Raw genomic sequence first — 21,339 nt, 5'->3', positions numbered from 1 at the left:
TTGAAGGTTGGCCTTTACTATCTACTCAAATTATTTTGCTTAGGCCGTGTCGGGACACCGCATTTCATGGCACCAGAAGTTGTCAAACGAGAACCATATGGAAAACCAGTCGATGTTTGGGGTTGCGGAGTGATACTTTTTATTCTTCTGAGTGGTTGTTTGCCATTTTATGGAACAAAGGAGAGATTGTTTGATGCTATTATCAAAGGAAAACACAAGGTAGATCGGAAATTTTGTGTGGCATGCTTGCTGCTACTCTTATCAAATATTGCAGATATATGTAGAATTTACCACAAAGCTTAAGTAATATTCTTTGCATTTTCACTTTACTCTGGATTCTCATAACCTTCTAACTGTGTTTATTGTTTTACTGTTCATGCAGCTTTTAAAAACTACTTTCCATTAATTGCAAATGTTTATGCAGTATGATTACGAATTTATTTATGTAACTGTTGTATGTAAAATTTCCAAGAAAATCTGTAATGTTAAAGATAAGAGATACATTGTCTACTGTATTTCTTACAATTCTTTTTGTACAGATGAATCCTAGGCAATGGATCCATATATCGGAGAGTGCAAAGGATTTGGTCCGTCGTATGCTCATGCTGGACCCTGCAGAAAGGATAACAGTTTATGAAGCTCTGAATCATCCTTGGCTAAAGGTGCATTTTTAATTGGTTTCATGTAGGCATTCCAGTTTACACATAATTGTCTTTTATGCAGCAGAAGATACAATTTCTTTGGATTTTTTGGAATGCAATGTTATTTTAAGCAAAATAGTCATGAATTTTCCCAAGTTATGTTGACAAGTTTAAGGAAAATATCTGATTACCATAGATACACTGTTTGAAATTGTGTACACGTGAGGCCTCTTACAATATGTAGTATTGGCAGATTTTGCGACCATGCACAGTGCCCTCCATAATGTTTGGGACAAAGACCCATAATTTATTTGTTTGCCCCTGTACTTCACAATTTGAGATTTGTAATTAAAAAAAATCACATGTGGTTAAAGTTCACATTGTCAGATGTTATTAAAGGGTATTTTTATACATTTTGGTTTCACAGTGTAGAAATGACAGCACTGTTTATACAAAGTCCCCCCATTTCAGGGCACCATAATGTTTGGGATACATGGCTTCACAGGCATTTGTAATTGCTCAGGTGTGTTTAATTGCGTCCTTAATGCAGGTATAAGAGAGCTCTCAGCACCTAGTCTTCCCTCCAGTCTTTTATCACCATTGGAAATATTTATTGCTGTATATCAACATGAGGACCAAAGCTGTGCCAATTAAAGTCAAATAAGCCTTATGAGACTGAGAAACAAGAATAAAACTGTTAGAGACATCAGCCAAACCTTAGGCTTACTAAAATCAACTGTTTGGAACATCATTGAAAAGAAAGAGAGCACTGGTGAGCTTACTAATCGCAAAGGGACTGGCTGGCCAATGAAGACCTCCACAGCTGATGTCCCTGAACACCTGTCCGACAGATCAGAAACACTCTTCAGGTGTGGATTTGTCAATGTCCACTGTCCGCAGAAGACTTCATGAACACACATACAGAGGCTACACTGCAAGATGCAACCCACTGGTTAACCGCAAAAATAGGATTGCCAGGTTACAGTTTGCCAAGAAGTTCTGCAAAAAGATCTTGTGGACAGATGAGATTAATTTATATCAGAGTGATGGTAAGGACAATGTATGGAGGAGAGAAGGAACTGTCCAAGATCCAAAGCATACCACCTCATCAGTGGTGGGAGTGTTATGGCCTGGGCATGTATGGCTGCTGAAGGTACTGGCTCACTTATCTTCATTGATGATACAACTGCTGATGTTAGTAACATTATGAATTATGAAGTTTATAGACACATCCCATCTGCTCAAGTTCAAACAAATGCCTCAAAACACATTGGCCTGCGGTTCATTCTACAGCAAGACAATGATCCCAAACATACTGCTAAAGCAACAAAGGAGTTTTTCAAAGCTAAAAAATTGTCTATTCTTGAGTGGCCTAGTCAATCACCCAATCTGAACCCAATTGAGCATGCCTTTTATATGCTGAAGAGAAAACTGAAGGGGACTAGCCCCCACAACAAGCATAAGTTAAAGATGGCTGCAATACAGGCCTGGCAGAGCATCACCAGAGAAGACACCCAGCAACTGGTGATGTCCATGAATCGCAGACTTCAAGCAGCCATTGCATGCAAAGGATATGCAACAAAATACTATACATGACTACTTTCATTTACATGACATTGCTGTGTCAAAAACACTGTGGTGCCGTAAAATGGGGTGACTTTGTATAAACACTGCTGTAATTTCTACATGGTGAAACCAAAATGTATACAAATGGCCTTTATTGAAAACTGACAATGCAATTTAACAACCTGAGATTTTTTCTATTACAAATCTCAAATTGTGGAGTACATAGGCATATAAACAAATGATGGGTCTTTGTCCCAAACATTATGGAGGGCACTGTGAGATGGTGCATAGAGAAATTCTTTGAAAAGAGACTTAAGCAATTGGCTGCATCCATACACTGGAAAAATAATGGGAAATGTTGAGACCATTTCACAAATGCACCACACTATTGTTGAAGGAACTCAGTGGTTCAGGCAGCATCTGGGGAGGGAGTGGACAGAGAACGTTTAGGGTTGGGATCTTTATTCAGATTGATTAAGGGTCTTGACCTGAAACGTCTGCCTATCTAATCCCTCCACAGATACTGCCTGACCTGCTGAGTTCCTCCAACATTTTGTATTTTCCTCAAGATTCCAGTATATGCAGTTTCTTGAATTTTCAAAATTGTACAGATTAGAACAACTGGCACATTAATTTAAGGCCCTTAATTTCAACTTGGCGTTCGGCCACAATGTGAGTTTGTTAAAAATATGTTGTATGTAAAACTTTACTGATTCCATAACAACCAATTGTAATTTATATACAGTAATAGATAATAGATTTTAAATTGAACATATTATTTTTCAGGAACGAGATCGATATGCATACAAGATTCACCTGCCTGAAACTGTGGAACAACTGAGAAAATTTAATGCAAGAAGGAAATTGAAGGCAAGGCCAAAATTGTTAGGTTTGATAAGGAAGGGTATATCCAGTGCTTCGCTGAGTAAAATCCACTTATAGCTTCCTAGTTTAGCAGGATCAGCTGGGAATATTAGAGCTTGTTATAAACATGTCGTGGCCATCTCTTGGATCAGTGTGATCCATCCATCCTTTTTGAGACAGCAACAAGAAGTAGTGCATGTGCTTCCACACACGCTTATTAAACCAGGCCATTCAAGAGAGAAATAAGGAAGTTTTTTGTCCCATTATTTGTGGAATTTGTAAGTTGCTGGGAAGGCCAATGTTTATTGCCCCTTCATCGTTGACCGTGAGAAGGTGGTAATGGCCCACTTCCTTGAAATGCTTCAGTCCTTCAGGTGAACTTATCCCCAGTATTTTGGATGGGATGTAACAGATTTCAGATCCAGTGATGAAAGAACATAGGTACATTTGTCAAGTCAGTTTGGTGTGCGACTTGAAGGTGAGCTGACAGTGGTTGCACTCCCTGATTGAGGATGTGAGTTTAAAAGATGTTGCTGAAATAACACTGGCAAATAACTGCAATGCATTTTATTTAGGTTGCTGCATCCATAGTAGATGGTAAGGGGTGGTCTAGTTTTTTTTTATAGTGGTTGATGTGCCATTGAAATATGCTGCCTTGTCCTGGATGATGCTGAGGCTCTTGAGTGCATTAAGGCTGCACTCATGCAGGCCCGTGGAGAGAATCCCACCATATTCTTCCACAAAAGTCTCCTCCCACTATTTAACTTCATGAACATATTAATGTATTCTTCTGACTTTTCTTAATTGCAGCTTTACATGTCACAATAATTACTACTTATAAGAACTAGTTCCACACTTGAGAATTCTATGAATAAAAACAATTATCTGGAATTCATCTTGATTTAATAGTGATCATTATGTCCTTGGTTCCCATCTTCCCACAGGTAGAAATTCTAAATTTGCCCAATGAAATCCCCTCCCATCACCATTGGCGTAAAAGTCAAGTCACCCCTATCTTTTTCTTGCTAACATAATAATCAGTTCTGGAGTTAATCATGATGTTCTAGAATATTTTCCACAACCTCGCTAACTTCAATGTGTCATGAAGACACAAAATGTTCACAGTATATCAAATGTAGTCTAACCAAAGTCTTTGCAACGGCAACCGTTTGATTTCCTGCCTGCTAATGTAATAATATTTTTGGTTAAATCTGTAATCGTGGAAATGAAAAATGCAGAAATCCTTGAGATGAATTAAGAAATTGCATAAAGTAAAAGTAAAAACAAGGGAATTCAGTAAAATAATTCCATCCTTTCTGTGTTTCTTTGATTAAAAAGATCTTCAGTATATCTTTGTGGCTGTTCTAGTGACTCAAACCAAATAGTTGTGGTAAATAGTAAAGCTAACCCAGATGCAATGGATACTGATTAATTTTCCTTAGTATTTCAAAAAGTTTTGTCTTTTCTCCTAGCCTTAATAAAACTTGAACCTAGATTTTGTAGTAAATAATGAAAAATCCTCAAATATAGAAATGCTGGGAATTGCAAAAGCTTGCCACTGAGCTGCACAAACTCAAAATATATTGCGGATTCAGCATTTAGAGCTGTGTTGCTCACTGGACACATGATACTTATCTGACTGTCCTTTGCTGAAGGTACAAACAGGAAAAGAAAATCATTGGGCAGGATATGTTGCAACATTTGCTCTCAGTCTACAAATACAGAAATTTGATGAACTTTGATAAACACCGCCAACTATCTATATCTATATTGTTATATTACTAAAACTCGCATCTTGTTTGTTTGCCAGTTTGCCGGTTTGTTTGCCCGGTTTGTATTTGTGCAAAAAACGTACATGATAGCACTACGATGTTTGCAACACCTTACTCACCATTGTCCTGTGATGTAAATTAAACAAGTTTAGTTTAGATTGATGGTATATTTTACAAGTTATTCACGAGATTGACGTTATCCCCATGGCCTCCTAGATTTTTCCCCACGTTCCAAAGATGTACAGGTTTGTAGGTTGATTGGCCTCAGTAAAAATTGTAAATTGTCCCTAGTGTGTAGGATAGTGCTAGTGTATGGGGATTGTTGGTGGACCGAAGGGACTGTTTCCGTGCTGTTTCTTTAAACTAAACAAAAGTTAAAAATTGCTCTATATAAGTAACGGCATAGTACAGCACATTTGGAAACCACTGGATGGACCTCAATTAAAATTTAAGAGCTATTCATTTTTTTAATATCTTAATAATACACCATTGAGTAGTTCTTAAATTTCAATTCAGTCCCTTCAGTAGTTTCCTAATGACTGCACAATTTCCATGAACTCCCTTTCTTAAACTAAGCCTTGACTGTTTTAATCATCCTTTTACTAATAACAATGACTGTCATCCAACAGGAAAGCAATTTCTTAGGGTCAGTATAGGCTTTATAACATTAATAAGTTCAGCACATTTTTTTATTGGTAGGGAACATTTTTCTCTGTTTTAAATTTATGATGATGCAAAGTTTGTCATACATATAATTAAATTGCCTAATTACTTTTCTTGATATTAACCATGATACAAAAATGTTTTGGGTTGATTAAGTGAAAATGCATAAAATATAATAATTTGGACGCTAGGCTTTAATGAACTTTTAAATGAAATTTGGTAAATTTACAGGTTGTTGGTGCACTCTACAAGTGTATGTTCTCTACAAGTGTATGTTCTTTCGTTTGTTTTTTTCTTGAGCATTAGCTTGTTTGTAAAGTGAGTTACCAGAAGAGTAAGCACATGCACTGGGAGAGCAGCATTTATCAGTGAAGGAGTCAGAGGATCAGACTTTACTTCAAGTATAACGAAAGCTGCACCAATTATGTGGATTCTTGCAACAACTGTGCGAGCAATTTCAATAGGGAAGCTGTTGTTGATGTAGCCCGCATGTTGCAATAGGACCTCCAACTTCAGTCAACACTTAGATTCAACTTCCTAATAATGTTGATTATTTATTCAGCAAATATCCACAGATCTTTCCAGCAACTTTTAGATTTGGAAAGTCAAAGAATAGACTATATTATTCTGTTATTTAGTTTATCCATAAAACTTTAGAACAAATTTATGAAAAAGAACATAAGCAATAAGATTGTGCATTGGTCTGATTGAGCTGATTTTTTGGGTGTATTTGGTGTACTTTTTGCTTACTTTCCATGTAATCTGAACATTTGATATATTTTCCATTCTTCAGCCAAAATAACTAATATAAATGGTTCTGTCTTGAGCATAATTATAATTGGCAACTCTATGCATTTAAATATTGTTATAGATGTTAAAGAATTTCATCTCTAAATATTTTTCTTGAATTATTCTGTGGGATGCCCGTAACTAGCAAAATGGGCAGTTAATGTCTTCCTTAATTGGTCCTTAAGCAGGTGATGGTGCGCTGCTGCTTGCTCAGATTTAGTACTTGTATAGAAGGTCCTGCAGTGCTGTTCGAGGTGGAGGTCAATATTTTGACCCAGTTACAATGAAGAGTTATTGATATATTTCCAAATTGGCACATTGAATTATACATAGGAGGTCTTGAAAGTGATGTTCTTGTGCATCAGATGTCTTTGAATTTCCATGTGATATAATTCTTGGGTTGAGGACTTTTGCGAAGAAGCCTTTTAGCTGCAGGCACTATTGTCAATAGCACTGTGATGATGGTGGTAGTGAATGTTTATGGATAAAGTGTTAAACAGTCATGCTAGTTTGTATGATATCGAACTTGAGTGTTGAAGGAATTGCATCCTTTATATTCTTGACTTGGGTCTTGCAGAGCATAGAACGTGATGCCAGAAAGTGAGCCAGTCACCACATAACACCAACCTCTGCCCTCCTTGACTGCTGCAGTTAAATTTCTAGATTAGGGATTACCAATTTAACAACAAAACCTTTTAAAATCTTTCCTTGGCCACCTATGAGCGTGTCATCAATGAAAGTTAATAGGTATAAAACTAACTGAATTGGTTCAATGACCCATCCGCTGTCTCTTTTGATTAAAGGTTTTAGCTCGCCTCCTTATCATTTGACTCCAATATCATCCTCATTTGCGATCATTTGAAATAGAGTGTGATTGTCTTCAGGGTGGATCCTCTCTGTGGTCCAGAGATGGCTGAAGAGGCCAGGCCTGGAGCCACAGACTTATTCCTCCAGTGTGTACGCCTGTGTGTGATATCTTGTAACATTGGGAGACTGGTGCATGTACAGTCACCACACAGTCCTTGATAGAGACAGACCAGGTCCAATGGCATGGACTCCATGATGGTTGGGAGTCTCCCCTGCTGCAGTCTTCTTCCACCTTCTGCCTTCACGGCTGTTGTAGTGCTCCACCGATTAACCAGCCACCATCCTTTGCTGTTTCACCATTGAGGTTGTATTTGTGGGCCGCGCTTCATCAGGAACCTCCCCCTCGACCTGCTCTCATGGGTGACCCTGCCAGGAGCATAACTCCAGGTCGTTTACGTCTCAGGATCTTAGGCATATGCAAGTTTCTACACCACGGCAAGGTGGCAACCCTTATCAAAGACTCCAATGTAGCCTTTGTGGGTCTAGTTTTTTTTCACAATTCCTGAAAATATCATTATAATCCCCAAACAAAATTGTTAAGATTATCCCTTGTTTTATCCTAATTAAACTGTTGACCCCTTCAATTTCCTCATTCCAAAAATATTGAAATCTTTTATTATGGTGACTAAATCAATCATCTCATTTTTATTTCTGTGGTGATCATTCCTTAAAAAATCTAGCAAAGGAGAACAGGCAACATCACTTGAACATTTGGTTGACTAGTCAGATTAATGTTGAATAGTTGTCTTAGTGTACCCAATAGGCTTTAAGTGTTGTAACTTTCTAGTGGTATTCAGTTAATATTGTTGAGTTTGTTCGCTGTTTATTGGTTGGAAAACCATTCATATAATATAATTGATAATACCTTTTTGTATTCAGTTAAACAGAATCGTAATTTGTAGTTTTTTTCTGTATTTTAGGGAGCAGTACTAGCAGCTGTTTCAAGCCACAAGTTCAATTCATTCTATGGAGACCCTCCTGAGGAGCTGCCTGACTTCTCGGAAGACCCTACCTCTTCAGGTAAATTGTTTTAACGTTTGGATTCCAAAGTCAATTATTCCAAATAGATTTGTGGGTGAAAAAGTTGAAGCTCTGCAGTTATAGCTTTTTTATATTTATCAAATCAATCTCCTCTTGATGTATTTATTTGGTTTACTACATATGACGAGTTTGTATTTAAATGTGGGGAAAATGTGATAACTTTCTAACATGATGCCTTCTCTTCAATTAGTACATGCAGACCAATTTATTTTGCATGGTTTTGCTTAACTTGGTATAAGACACTGCCTCTGATAATGTTTAGATTATTATCACTACTTGAGTAAGTGGGCGGCCCGGTGGCGAAGCGGTAGAGTTGCTGCCTTACAACGCTTGCAGCGCCGGAGACTCGGGTTCGATCCTGACTACGGGTGCTGATTGTACGAAGTTTGTACGTTCTCCCCGTGACCAGCGTGGGTTTTCTCTGAGATCTTCAGTTTCCTTCCACACTGCAAAGACGTACAGGTTTGTAGGTTAATTGGCTTGGTATAAATGTAAATTGGCCCTAGTGTGTGTTTATAGTGTTAGTGTGCGGGGATCGCTGGTCGGTGTGGGCTGAAGGTCCTGTTTCCGCGCTGTATCACTAAACTAAACTAAAAGTGCAATTTATGCCTGACTGGGAGTTTTCTAAATTAACTTTTACTTCACATGTTAGTAATGCTAGCTTTGGATTTTAAAATATGTCCACTTCAAAAACTGTGACAGTAACTTGTTAAACATTGAAACATAGAAAATAGGTGCAGGAGTAGGCCATTCGGCCCTTCGAGCCTGCACCGCCATCAATATGATCATGGCTGATCATCCAACTCAGTATCCTGTGCCTGCCTTCTCTCCATACCCCCTGATCCCTTTAGCCACAAGGGCCACATCTAACTCCCTCTTAAATATAGCCAATGAACTGGCCTCAACTACCTTCCAGAGATTCACCACTCTCTGTGTGAAAAACTGGAAGTCTGTGGAATTCTCTGCCTCAGAGGGCGGTGGAGGCAGGTTCTCTGGATGCTTTCAAGAGAGAGCTAGATAGGGCATGGGGAGACAGGGGATATGGGGAGAAGGCTGGAATGGGGTGCTGATTGGGGATGATCAGCCATGATCACATTGAATGGCGGTGCTGGCTCGAAAGGCTGAATGGCCTACTCCTGCACCTATTATCTATTGTCTATAAATTGTGTTGTGGTGCGTTGTGGCCCGTCAACTAAACAGCTAGGAACTACCAACTAGCTGTTCAAGCATGATGGCATGTTCAAGATTTTCTTGACTGTCCATGAATGACAATCAGGTTTACACACATCTTGCCTTGTATTCTATCCCCTGCCCTTACCATTGAGTCAAACATAGAAAATACGTGCAGGAGTAGGCCATTCGGTCAAGATGTATCCCGTAAAGTTATTGGTAGCGAGTTAGATATGCTGTATCTGGCCACTCAGATTTAGACTAACCAGCGCTATGTAAATTCTGTCCTCAAGAAGCAGCAAAAATTATGATGCTGGAAATCTTTAAATAAAATGGAAAGCGTTAGAAATATTGAGCAGGTCAATCTGCATCTGTGGAGAGGAAAATGGAGTTAACATTTCATGCTGATGATCTTTCATCAGATGAAAGCTGTCAGAAAGCCATGGGAGTTTCTTAGTTCCTGCCATTTACAACAATTCCTACTTGCAGCCAGCAGAGCTTTGTGAAAGTGCTGGTTGCATTAGAAGAAAACCTAATGCAGAAGTACAAATTTAATGCAGAATTATACCTGATGTAGTTGGCAGCTGTGAGGCATGGTCACATATATTCAATAGCTGCAAAACCTTTAGCTAAACAACTAATTTTGATATTTCATCTGTGAAGATTTTCAGAATTGCCCTCTGTTTTGATTTTGTGATCATTGGTTATTGCAGTCATTATAGTAAAAATGCTCATGCGTAAATGACTTTCTGAAGGTAGAATGGGATTGATTCCATGTTTAATTCTTTATTTCAATGCCTGTGCCAAATCTGATCTGATTTATACAGTGAAGTATATTATCAATGGTACTAGTCCTAAAGTTGTTAGTTTGTTGTACAGTTTTCACTATCAACCTGTTTCCACTGAAAATTGTTACAGATGTTCATAAATAATCTCAGATTTGTGAGTTCTTTACCGATTTTAAATTCGCCTCAATCGATATTTAAATCTACAAACAAACCATGGAGTTAAGTAATAAATTATCTGGTTTTCATGTGTGGTTTTTTAATGGGGACACTAATGATTATAATTTTAAACACATTTGCTTCTACTCTTACATTAGTTTGTGTAGCAAGTCGACAAACAAGACAGCTAGAGTTATGATTCCATTAAGATTGAGCTAAAAGTGTCAGCCAATCAGTTCCAAACCAGCATAATCATATTAATACTGTTTTAGCCACATTACTTAATTTTAACATTAAATGCCTCTAGTAATGTGGTGTGCTGTACTGTGATATAGTTGTAATGTAGTGTGTGTGGCTAAGAGACATCTATGTCAGTAATCAAAGTGAGCAACTTATAATGCTTTAAAAACACAACGCTGTCTTTCAACTTGCTGATTTAGCAACAAAGATTTAGGTGCTCATGTCTATCCTGACGCTGATAATGATATTAATATTAAGTGTACAATGTCATTTTACTAATTAGAAAATTTGTTTAAAGAATCTCAATTCATCTGGCATGTAGCTACCATGTTTGGACAAGACTGAACCAAAATATTCATTGCTTGACCAATGATGGTTTGTGCTCTTGAAAGAACAAGCCAAAATGTAAAATTGGTTTACCTTTCAGTATAATATGGATAAAAAAAATTAACTCGCAACAACCTTCTAGTATGACAACTTTAAAAAAAGTTCTTAATGTTTGTTATTTATCCAAATGCTCTCGCTTACTAGGACTGCTAGCTGCAGAAAGTAGGTATCTATTTGTTTCCTTAATTAAGACATCTCATATTGCATAAACTGTGTGCCGTTGTGTGTGTAAAATCCACTGTGTCTCTCCTTTCACAGGTATGGTACTGAGGGGATAACAATTAAGTTTCATCTTTCTTCATGTGGTTAATTCTTGATATGTATTCTGTGTTTCAGGATCTTCTTTAACACATCACATTATAAACAGGGTAGTTGTAAGGGCAATTTGAATATTTGATCTAAAATGACACAAGTGCTAGAAACTTAAATATAGTAAATGTCTGGGCAAAGATTAAGAATGTCGTGCAGTTCTTTTCATTCTTGGTTATTATGCCAAACAGAATTAAATCTTAATATTATCTGCCTAATTAATAACAGTTATGCAGTCTAGTTATTTAAATTAATAAATGCACTAAATATCACTAAATACATTACAAGACCTGGATGTGTTCATTTAAGAACTGCACCGCTACTTTATAATACTCGTTGAGAAATTAAATTTTTTGATGCTCTATCAGCATCAAGCATACCCAGGTCAAATACAACATAGTCATACGTAAAATCTACAGTGGCCTGCAAAAGTATTCATACCCCTTGAACTTTTCCACATTTTGTCACGTTACAACCACAAACGTAAATGTATTTTATTGGGATTTTATGTGATAGGCCAACACAAAGTGGCGTATAATTGTGAAATGGAAGAAAAATGATACATGGTTTTCAAATTTTTTTACAAATAAAAAACTGAAAAGTGTGGCGTGCAAAAGTATTCAGCCCCCTTTACTCTGATACCCCTAAATAAAATCCAGTGCAACCAATTGCCTTCAATCAATCAATCAACCTTTATTGTCATCTTGCAAGCAACAGTTGTACAGTGAAAAATGAAAAGACGTTTCCCAGGGAATAGCGGAGCATCGCACATGAAATTTTAAACGTTTCACACATAATAACACTAAAAATAATTCAGTCCCTGATAGAACAGTATAAATAAATAGTTAAAAGTAGGTAAAACACAACATTAAAATACAATAAACCAATCATAAAAATGTCCGGGGCAGCTGATTTGAGTGGCCTGTGCCAGTTATTAAAGTGGCCAGTGCCAGTTATTAAAGTGTCCGTGCCAGCCGCAGAATCAAGTGACTGTGAGTACAGAGTGACTGTTTAGCAGCCTCACAGCCTGTGGTAGGAAGCTGTTTAGCAGTCTTGTAGTCCGGGCTTTGATGCTACGGTATCTCTTGCCTGATGGCAGCAGATCCAGGTGTATGTGGACGGGGTGCAGTTTGTCCTTCGCAATACTCTGAGCTTTTTTTAGACAGCGGCTCTGGAACAGTTCTTGTACCGAGGGTAGGGAGACGCCAATGATCCTCTCTGCTCCCCTCACTACCCTCTGCAGAACCTTCCTGTCCGAGCAGTTGCAGGTGGAGTACCACGTATTTATGCAGTACGTGAGTACAGACTCCACCGTGCCCCTGTAGAAAGTCCTGAGGATGTTAGTGGGGAGTGAGGCCTGTTTTAGTTTCCTCAGGAAGTGCAGTCGCTGATGGGCCCGTTTGACGGTCCCGGTGGTGTTCCTGGACCAGGTGAGGCTGTCTGTAATTTGCACACTGAGGAACTTTATGCTCTCCACTCTCTCCACTGCAGTGCCACTGATGTTGAGGGGTGTATGCTTTGGCTGCGCCCTCCTGAAGTCGACAGCCATCTCCTTCGTTTTGTCGACATTTAATTCTAGATTATTGTTGCCGCACCAGTCCACTAGTTGTTTTACTTCCTCCCTGTACATTGATTTGTCATCTCCGCTGATGAGTCCCACCACTGTTGTATCATCCGTGAATTTTATGATCTTATTGTCCCTGAATCTGGCAGCACAGTCATGTGTGAGCAATGTGAACAACAGTGGGCTGAGCACACAGCCTTGAGGGGAGCCGGTGCTCAGCGTGATCGAGCCTGAAGTGTTCTTGCCAACACGGACTGACTGCGGTCTCTCTGTCAGAAAGTCCAAGATCCAGTGACACAGGGTGGTGTTGAGGCCCAGCAGGGTTAGTTTTTCCACAAGTCTCTGTGGGATGATGGTGTTAAACGCTGAGCTGAAGTCAATGTACAGGATTCTGGCGTATGTGTTATTGTTTTCCAGATGCGTGAGTACTGTGTGCAGCGTGGTAGAGATGGCATCCTCTGTAGAACAGTTGGGGCGATAGGAAAACTGGAGGGGGTCTAACGATGAGGGGAGGCTGGCAGTAATGTGGGGTTTCACCAGGCGTTCAAAACACTTCACTATTATTGGGGTCAGGGCGACAGGGCGGTAGTCATTTAGGCAGGCAACCACTGGTTTCTTCGCTATGGGGATTATCGTGGAAGTTTTGAGGCATGTGGGGACGATGGCTTGACTAAGGGAAATGTTAAAGATGTCTGTTAGCACATTTGCTAACTCCTCAGCACATTCCTTGATCACACATCCTGGGATGTTGTCGGGTCCGACTGCTTTCCATGGGTTGACCTTAGACAGGATTCTCCGTGTGTCCATTGAGTCTATGGTCAGGACTGGCTGGTCGGTTTGTAAGCAGGGGCTGGCTCTCCCCTTGGGTGTGGTGTTTGCTGCATCAAAACGTGCAAAGAAGTTGTTCAGTTCATCTGGGAGAGAAGTGTCCGTGTCGGTTACCTGCTGCCTTGCCTTGTACCCCGTCAGTGTTTGGATTCCCTTCCACATCCTCCTGGTGTCTCCTGTGTCACAGAGGTGTCCCTGGATTTTCCCCGCGTAGGCACGTTTTGCTGCCCTGATTCCTTTTTCCACTGCAGTCCTGGTAGATCGAAGAGCGGCTGTGTTACCGGCTCTGTAGGCTGCATCACGAGCCCTCAGCAGCGAGCACACCTCTGCTGTCATCCATGGCTTTTCGTTTCCACGTGCAGTGAAGGTTTTCATGATAGTGACATCCTCGGTGCACTTGGCAATGTAGCTGGTTACAGTCTCTGCGTACTCCTCGATGTTGATGAGGTTATCATAGGATGCTGCTGTCCTGAACACATCCCAAGAAAGTCACCTAATTAGTAAATAGAGTCCACTTGTGTGTAATCTAATCTCAGTATAAATACAGCTGTTCTGTGAAGGCCTCAGAGGTTTGTTAGAGAACATTAGTGAACAAACAGCATCATGAAGCCCAAGGAACACACCAGACAGGTCAGGGATAAAGTTGTGGAGAAGTTTAAAGCAGGGTTAGGTTATAAAAAAATATCCCAAGCTTTGAACATCTCACGGAGCACTTTAATCCATCATCCGAAAATGGAAAGAGTATGGCACAACTGCAAACCCACCAAGACATGGCCTTCCACCTAAACTGACAGGCCGGGGCAAGGAGAGCATTGATCAGTGAAGCAGCCAAGAGGCCTATGGTAACTCTGGAGGAGCTGCAGAGATACAAGATACAAGATACAAGATTTAATTGTCATTTGGACCCCTTGAGGTCCAAACGAAATGCCGTTTCTGCAGCCATACATTACAAACAAATAGACCAAAGACACAACAACACAACATAATTTACATAAACATCCATCACATCATTGTGATGGAAGGCCAAAAACACTTATCTCTCCACTGCACTCTCCCCCCCCACGATGTCAGAGTCAAAGTCAAAGCCCCCGGCTGGCGATGGCGATTGTCCCGCGGCCATTAAAGCCACGCCGGGTGATGCGAGGTCGCACACCGGGTCTTGCTGTTAGAGCCCCCGGCGTGCGCTCGCAGAGTCCCGTGGCCATTCCAAGCCTCGCGGGGTGGTGCTGTAAAGGCCCCGCTCCAGGAGCTCTTCAACCCCGCAACTCGGGCGGGGGAAGTCGCCGTTGCGAGAGCCCTGAAAAGCGGTCTCCCTCCATGGACCCGCGGGCTCCCGGTGCCACCGTCCACAGACCTGCCGTTGGAGCCTCCGACTCTCCGGTAGCAGCAGCAGCAGCAGCAGCATCAGCGCTCCTCCACCGCTCCACCCGCTCCGGACTCGGCCAGCCCCGCGACGGCGACGGTGAGTCGTAGCACCAGAGTCCCCAGTCTCTTCCTGTTGGAGGCCGCTCCTCGTTGCGGCCCCAACGACAACGGAAACCCGACGAAAAACGGACGGGTCTCCTGTGCAGGGAGAGATTTAAAAAGTTTCCCCCCCCCCTCCCACCCCACCCCCACACACACCCCCCAACAAAAAATAACAAAAACTACATTAAAACACAGACAAAAAATAATAAACCGCGGACAGACTGCAGAGGCCGCTGCTGACGAGAGTCGCGCCGCCCACCGGAACCGCTCAGGTGGGAGAATCTGTCCACAGGACAACTATTAGTCGTGCACTCCACAAATTGGGCCTTTATGGAAGAGTGGCAAGAAGACAGCCATTGTTGAAAAAAAGCCATAAGAAGTCCCGTTTGCAGTTTGCCACAAGCCATGTGGGGGACACAGCAAATATGTGGAGGAAGGTGCTCTGGTCAGATGAGACCAAAATTGAAGTTTTTGGCCTAAATGCAAAACGCTATGTGTGGCAGAAACCGAACACTGCACATCACCCTGAACACACCATCCCCACTGTGAAACATGGTGGTGGCAGCATCATGCTGTGGGGATGCTTTTCTTCAGCAGGGACAGGGAAGCTGGTCATAGTTGATGGGAAGATGGATGGAGCCAAATACAGGGCAATCTTGGAAAAAAACCTGTTAGTCTGCAAAAGACTTGAGACTGGGGCAGAGGTTCACCTTCCAGCAGGACAACGACCCTAAACATACAGCCAGAGCTACAATGGAATGGTTTAGATCAAAGCATATTCATGTGTTAGAATGGCCCAGTCAAAGTCCAGACCTAAATCCAATTGAGAATCTCTGGCAAGACTTGAAAATTGCTGTTCACAGACGCTCTCCATCCAATCTGACTGAACTTGAGCTATTTTACAAAGAAGAATGGGCAAAAATTTCAGTCTCTAGATGTGCAAAGCTGGCAGAGACATACCCCAAAAGACTTGCAGCTGTAATTGCAGCGAAAGGTGGTTCTACAAAGTATTGACTCGGGGGGCTGAATACTTTTACACGCCACACTTTTCAGTTTTTTATTTGTAAAAAAATTTGAAAACCTTGTATCATTTTCCTTCCACTTCATTGCACCACTTTGTGTTGGTCTATCACATAAAATCCCAATAAAATACATTTACGTTTGTGGTTGTAACGTGACAAAATGTGGAAAAGTTCAAGGGGTATGAATACTTTTGCAAGCCACTGTACATCACACCACTCTAATCAATCTTAAAAGAAGACACATGTTCTATCTTCAAATAGGGTTTAAAGTTTTGGAGAATTTGCAGCTATTTCAAGCAATAAATTCTTAACTATGAATTAAAGACCTGACATTTTAAGTACCTTTACATCCATCTGAATGAAGCGATGAGTTATAATAGTATGATTTGGGCCCAGTTCTTAAAAACTATAATACCAAAAGTTGTATGCACAAGAATTATTTCAGTAGTTCAGGGTTCCAATTCCAATATTCAGAGTTGCCAATGTGATTATGTTGTTTTGTCCCCAACTGGTTGATAGTTTTAATGAGGGAAGTTAGAAAGGTGGAAAACAATGGGCATGTTAAAACTGAAATGGAGATCAGAGCTGTTAGAGACTTGAGACCTGAGAGCCGAGGAGAATGCTGGCAATGTGCATCAGTGCAGACAATGTCAGTAGATTGAGGAAAACAATGACTTATTATTGCAAGTTATCTGAATTGATGAATTTGTTATAGTGCTGAAACTTACAACGTGTTCTTATGGGGCCCAGTGACTAAACTCCAGTAATTTACCAATGGCAATACCAGAGTATTGTTCAAATATTTGTTTTTCCACTGGAGGTTAAACGGTTTAAATTTAGATCATAAACAGGATGTGCATTTCTTCTTATCGGCTGATTAAAATCTGGTTATAGTTTTTCTGTTAGATGAGTGTCCTGCAGTAAAGAGTTGTTAAAATGATTCTTGTGAAACTGCCAAGGAACAGCTCACTCAAACATTCACCAGCCATTAAACACTTTTATTACGCCATGATTCCTAACTTGATGCAGAGATTCGTTCAGCATGGTCACTGGAAGAAGGTAATTTCCTTTTTTAAACATATATCACATTTTCAGGCTGCAAGTTTCGGGTAAAATAGAAACATAGAAAATAGGTGCAGGAGTAGGCCATTTGACCCTTCGAGCCAGCACCCCTATTCAATATGATCATGGCTGATCATCCAAAATCTACCCCGTTCCTGCTTTTTCCCCAAATCCCTTGATTCCCAGCCCTAAGAGCTAAATCTAACACTCTCTTGAATATATCCAGTGAATTGGCCTCCACTGTCTTCTTTGGCAGAGAATTCCATAGATCCACAACTCTCTGGGTGAAAAAGCTTTTCCTCATCTTAGTCCTAAATGGCCTACCCCTTATTCTTAAACTGTGACCTCGGGTTCTGGACTCCCCCAATATTGGGAACATTTTTCCTGCATCTCTAGCCTGTCCAATCCCTTAAGAATTTTATATATTTCTATAAGATTCCCTCGCATCCTTCTAAATCCCAGTGACTACAAGCCCAGTCGACCCATTCTTTCATTATATGTCAGTCCCGCCATCCCCGATGGAAACGGGGATACAACCCAGACCTCGCATTTGTCAGCGAAAACATCATGGGACTATGCAACAAGATCGTGCTAGATCCAATACCGAAGACACAACACCGCCCAATCAGTATCCAAGTCAGAGCAACAGTCACTCCCACCACAGCTTCATTTCGATGCGCTTCAACTACTAAAAGGCTGATTGGAAAGGCTTCTCAGAGGGTCTGGATGCAGCAATATTATCACTAGAGCCAATGCAGAAACATACAGCAGCTTTGTCAAACTGGTCAAAGATACATCTAGAAAGGACATCCCATGTGGTTGCCGCACAAAATACATCCCTGGCCTTACACCAGAGAGTGCAGCACTATGAGGACCACAAGAAGCAATTCCAAGCTGATCAATTTGCCGATGAGACTACTGTCACAGGAGAACAGCTGATGTCATTGCATTGCATCTCCACCGTCATCTCTTTAAGATAGATAGATAGAGATAGATAGCCTTTTATTGTCATTCAGACCGAAGTCTGAACGAAATTGCAGCAGTCATACATATAATACCATACAATAAAACAACAATAAACACACATTAACATCCACCACAGTGAGTCCACCCAGCATCTCCTCACTGTGATGGAGGCAAAAGTCTTAGGTCGCAGTCTCTTCCCTCCTCTTCTCCCTCTGCGCTGGGGCGATACCCCCCCCCCCCCCCCGGGCGATGTTAAGAACAGTCCCGCGGCTCAAACACCGCGGCCCGGGGTGGTTGAAGCTGCCGCCCACCAGTCCTGCAGAAGCAGCTGCTGGCCCACGGCCGAACCCCGGACTCAGGCCACCGCCGCCAGAACACCATCCCAGCCACCCTCACGTGAGTACTGTGCCGTCTTCAGCCTCGGGCTGGGCCGCCCCGACTTGGGCGCCGAACCTCCCCCGGACCGGGCCGCCCCGACTTGGGCGTCGCTTCTCCCCCCGGACCGGGCCGCCCCGACTTGGGCGCCGAACCTCCCCCCGGACCGGGCCGCCCCGACTTGGGCGCCGAACCTCCCTCGGGCTGCCAGCGCCGCACCATCCCGAGCTAGGCCGCTCCAACGGGAGCCTCGTTCCACCCTCGGGCTGGCCGCCCTCACGGGAGCGTCTCAACCTCTTCCAGCCCTGAGCCGGACCACCCTCACGGGAGCGAGCTCAGAGCGTACCATTTGCGAGTCTATCCTAGCCAATTCCCGTCTCATACCATTAAAGTCTCCTTTCTTTAAGTTCAGCACCCAATTCTCTGAATTAACTGTGTCACTCCCCATCTTAATGCAGAATTCCATCATGTTATTTTAATAAATTCAGCAAACACTATTTCCCTTTCAATTACACTACCTTGACAAAGCTTTATTATTGAATGTCCTACTTATACTTCCTTGCAGCATTTCCCAATGACAGTTGTCAAACCAATTGCTTTCTGTTTCCCAGCTTTCCTGATTAGGGTGGTTACATTTGTGGTTTTCTAAACCACGAGGACCAGAATCTAGGGGATTTTGCAAGGTCGCAACCAATGCATCCATTGTTACTGTAGCCATTTCATTTAAGTGTTCAAACATCAGTCCTTGGGACTGATCGGCCTTTCATCCCTTTAATTTGCCGAACACATCTATTGGAGGGATTTTTTTAAGCTCCTGCAGCCTTTTTGGTCTGAATTTATACCACTGTTGAATCATTTTCATATCTTGTACTGTGAAGACATATTTATTACTATCTGCCATTTCCTTATTTCTCATTATTAATTCCTCAGTCTCATCTTTAAGGCCCTGTCTCACTTTCCCAAGTTACTCACGAACTCTCCCGAGTTTTCCCCTTGATTCAAACTGGGAGAATTACGGTAATAGCCATTTGTAGGTACTCAGGGCTATTTTTTTTACTCGTGGACATTTTTCAACATGTTGAAAAAACACCCCGACTTACCTGATGCCCCGAGTTCCTACGGCCGGCATTACGAGCCGCTACAAAACATCTACGGCCTCCTACGAGCTCGCTACCGACATTCCCCGAGTTCGAATCAAGGGGAAAACTCGGGAGAGTTTGTGAGTAACTCGGGAAAGTGGGACAGGGCCTTCAGTTATTTTCATCCTTTCTATATACTTGTTGATGCTGTGACTCATAATCTATTTTCTCTATTGCTAGTCATCCTTTGCTGCTTTCTAAAAAAATATCCCAACTTTCTGGATGCCATCATTTAAACAACATTGTATACCTTTCTTGCAGTATTAGCCATTAATTAGCCAGGAATGGATCATCCTTCAGTCAGGCTATTTCTCAATAGTTTCAAATTTCCTTCCCACCTTCCCTGCTCTAAGGGGACAACCTAGCTACTCCAATTTTAACATATAATTCCTCATTCCTGTTAAATCACTTCAGCATACTCTTGACATCCATTTTGAAGTATAAATCATAACATTTTGAGTTGATTGGTTTATTATTATTATCACGTTCAGAGATAAAGTGAAAAACTTTTGTTATCCAGTCAAATCATTCTATATATGAGTACAATCAAATCATGCACAAATAAAACATGTCATGTAAAGACAAAGGAGAATGCAGAATATAGAATTGCAGCTACAATCACAGATAAATAAAGAGTACAAGGGCTGCAACGAGGTAGATTGGGCCTGCTTCCCTAGTTTATGAGAGGTCCATTTAAGAATCTGATATCAGTGGGGAAGGAGGTGTTCTTGAATCCTGGCAGTATGTACTTTAAGCTTTTGTACCTTCTGCTCTATGAGCAAGGGGAGACAAGAGTGTGGCTGGGCTCCATGATTATGTTGGCTGTATTCCCATAGTTGTGTGAAGTGTAGATGGAGTTGATGGTGACGGGGAGGTGTTGGGGGAGATGATGGATTGGGCTATGTCTACAACACTGTGCAGTCTCTTGTGGACTTGGGCAGGGCAGTTGCCAAACCAAACTGGGATGCATTCCAGTAGGACGCTTTCTATGGTAAATCAGTAGAGATTGGTAAGAGTCAGTGGGGATATACAGAATTTTCTTCGTCTTTTGAGGAAATAGTGGCATGATGTGCTTCCTTGGCAGTAGAGTGGATGTGGTTAGACTATGACATATTATTAGTGATATATAAGACTAGGAACACAAAACTTTTGACCTTATCCACCAGCACCATTGATACAGACTGGGGCATATACTCCACCCCACTGAAGTCGATGACCAGTTCCTTCATCTTGCTGACTTTGATGGAGAAATTGTTGTCTTGACACCATGTCACTAACCTTTTATCGCCTTCCTGTACTCAGTCTGTTCATTGTTTGAGATTCGACTCATTACTTTAGTGTCAACTACAAACCTATAAATAGAGTTAAAGTAGAATGTAGCCGCACAGTTGTAATTGTATCAGGCCTATAGTAACACATCATCGTGAGAATTATTGTGAAGAAAGTTTTGTTGCCTATCCTTACTGAGTACGTTCTATGGGTCATCAAGTCGAGGATCCAGATACAGAGGAGTGCCCAAGCCCCAGGAGGTTTGAGATAAGTTTGGTTGGAATTAAGGTGATGAAGGTTGACCACTTGTCAATAAATAGCATTTAACTCTACACCAGTTTTTTTTATCAGCCCAACGCCTGTGATTAACTTGCATCTTATAGATTCCAATGCA

At 41.4% G+C, this 21,339-nt stretch overlaps 1 protein-coding gene across 1 annotated transcript in view; it reads left to right on the top strand.

Annotated features, from left to right (window-relative positions):
- The window catches only part of LOC129702708 (peripheral plasma membrane protein CASK), a 255,618-nt gene that overhangs the window by 131,411 nt on the left and 102,868 nt on the right, over positions 1–21,339 (top strand). The window contains exons 7-10 of the mRNA XM_055644636.1: positions 44–219; positions 540–662; positions 2,994–3,077; positions 8,083–8,182. Coding sequence (XP_055500611.1) covers positions 44–219; positions 540–662; positions 2,994–3,077; positions 8,083–8,182 — 483 coding nt within the window. The remainder of the gene's footprint in view (positions 1–43; positions 220–539; positions 663–2,993; positions 3,078–8,082; positions 8,183–21,339) is intronic.

This window comes from Leucoraja erinacea, chromosome 13, assembly GCF_028641065.1.
Source record: "Leucoraja erinacea ecotype New England chromosome 13, Leri_hhj_1, whole genome shotgun sequence".
NCBI classification, from domain to species: domain Eukaryota; kingdom Metazoa; phylum Chordata; class Chondrichthyes; order Rajiformes; family Rajidae; genus Leucoraja; species Leucoraja erinaceus.
The sequence above is the reverse complement of the archived record's forward strand: the minus strand, read 5'-3'. Positions and strand labels throughout refer to the sequence as shown.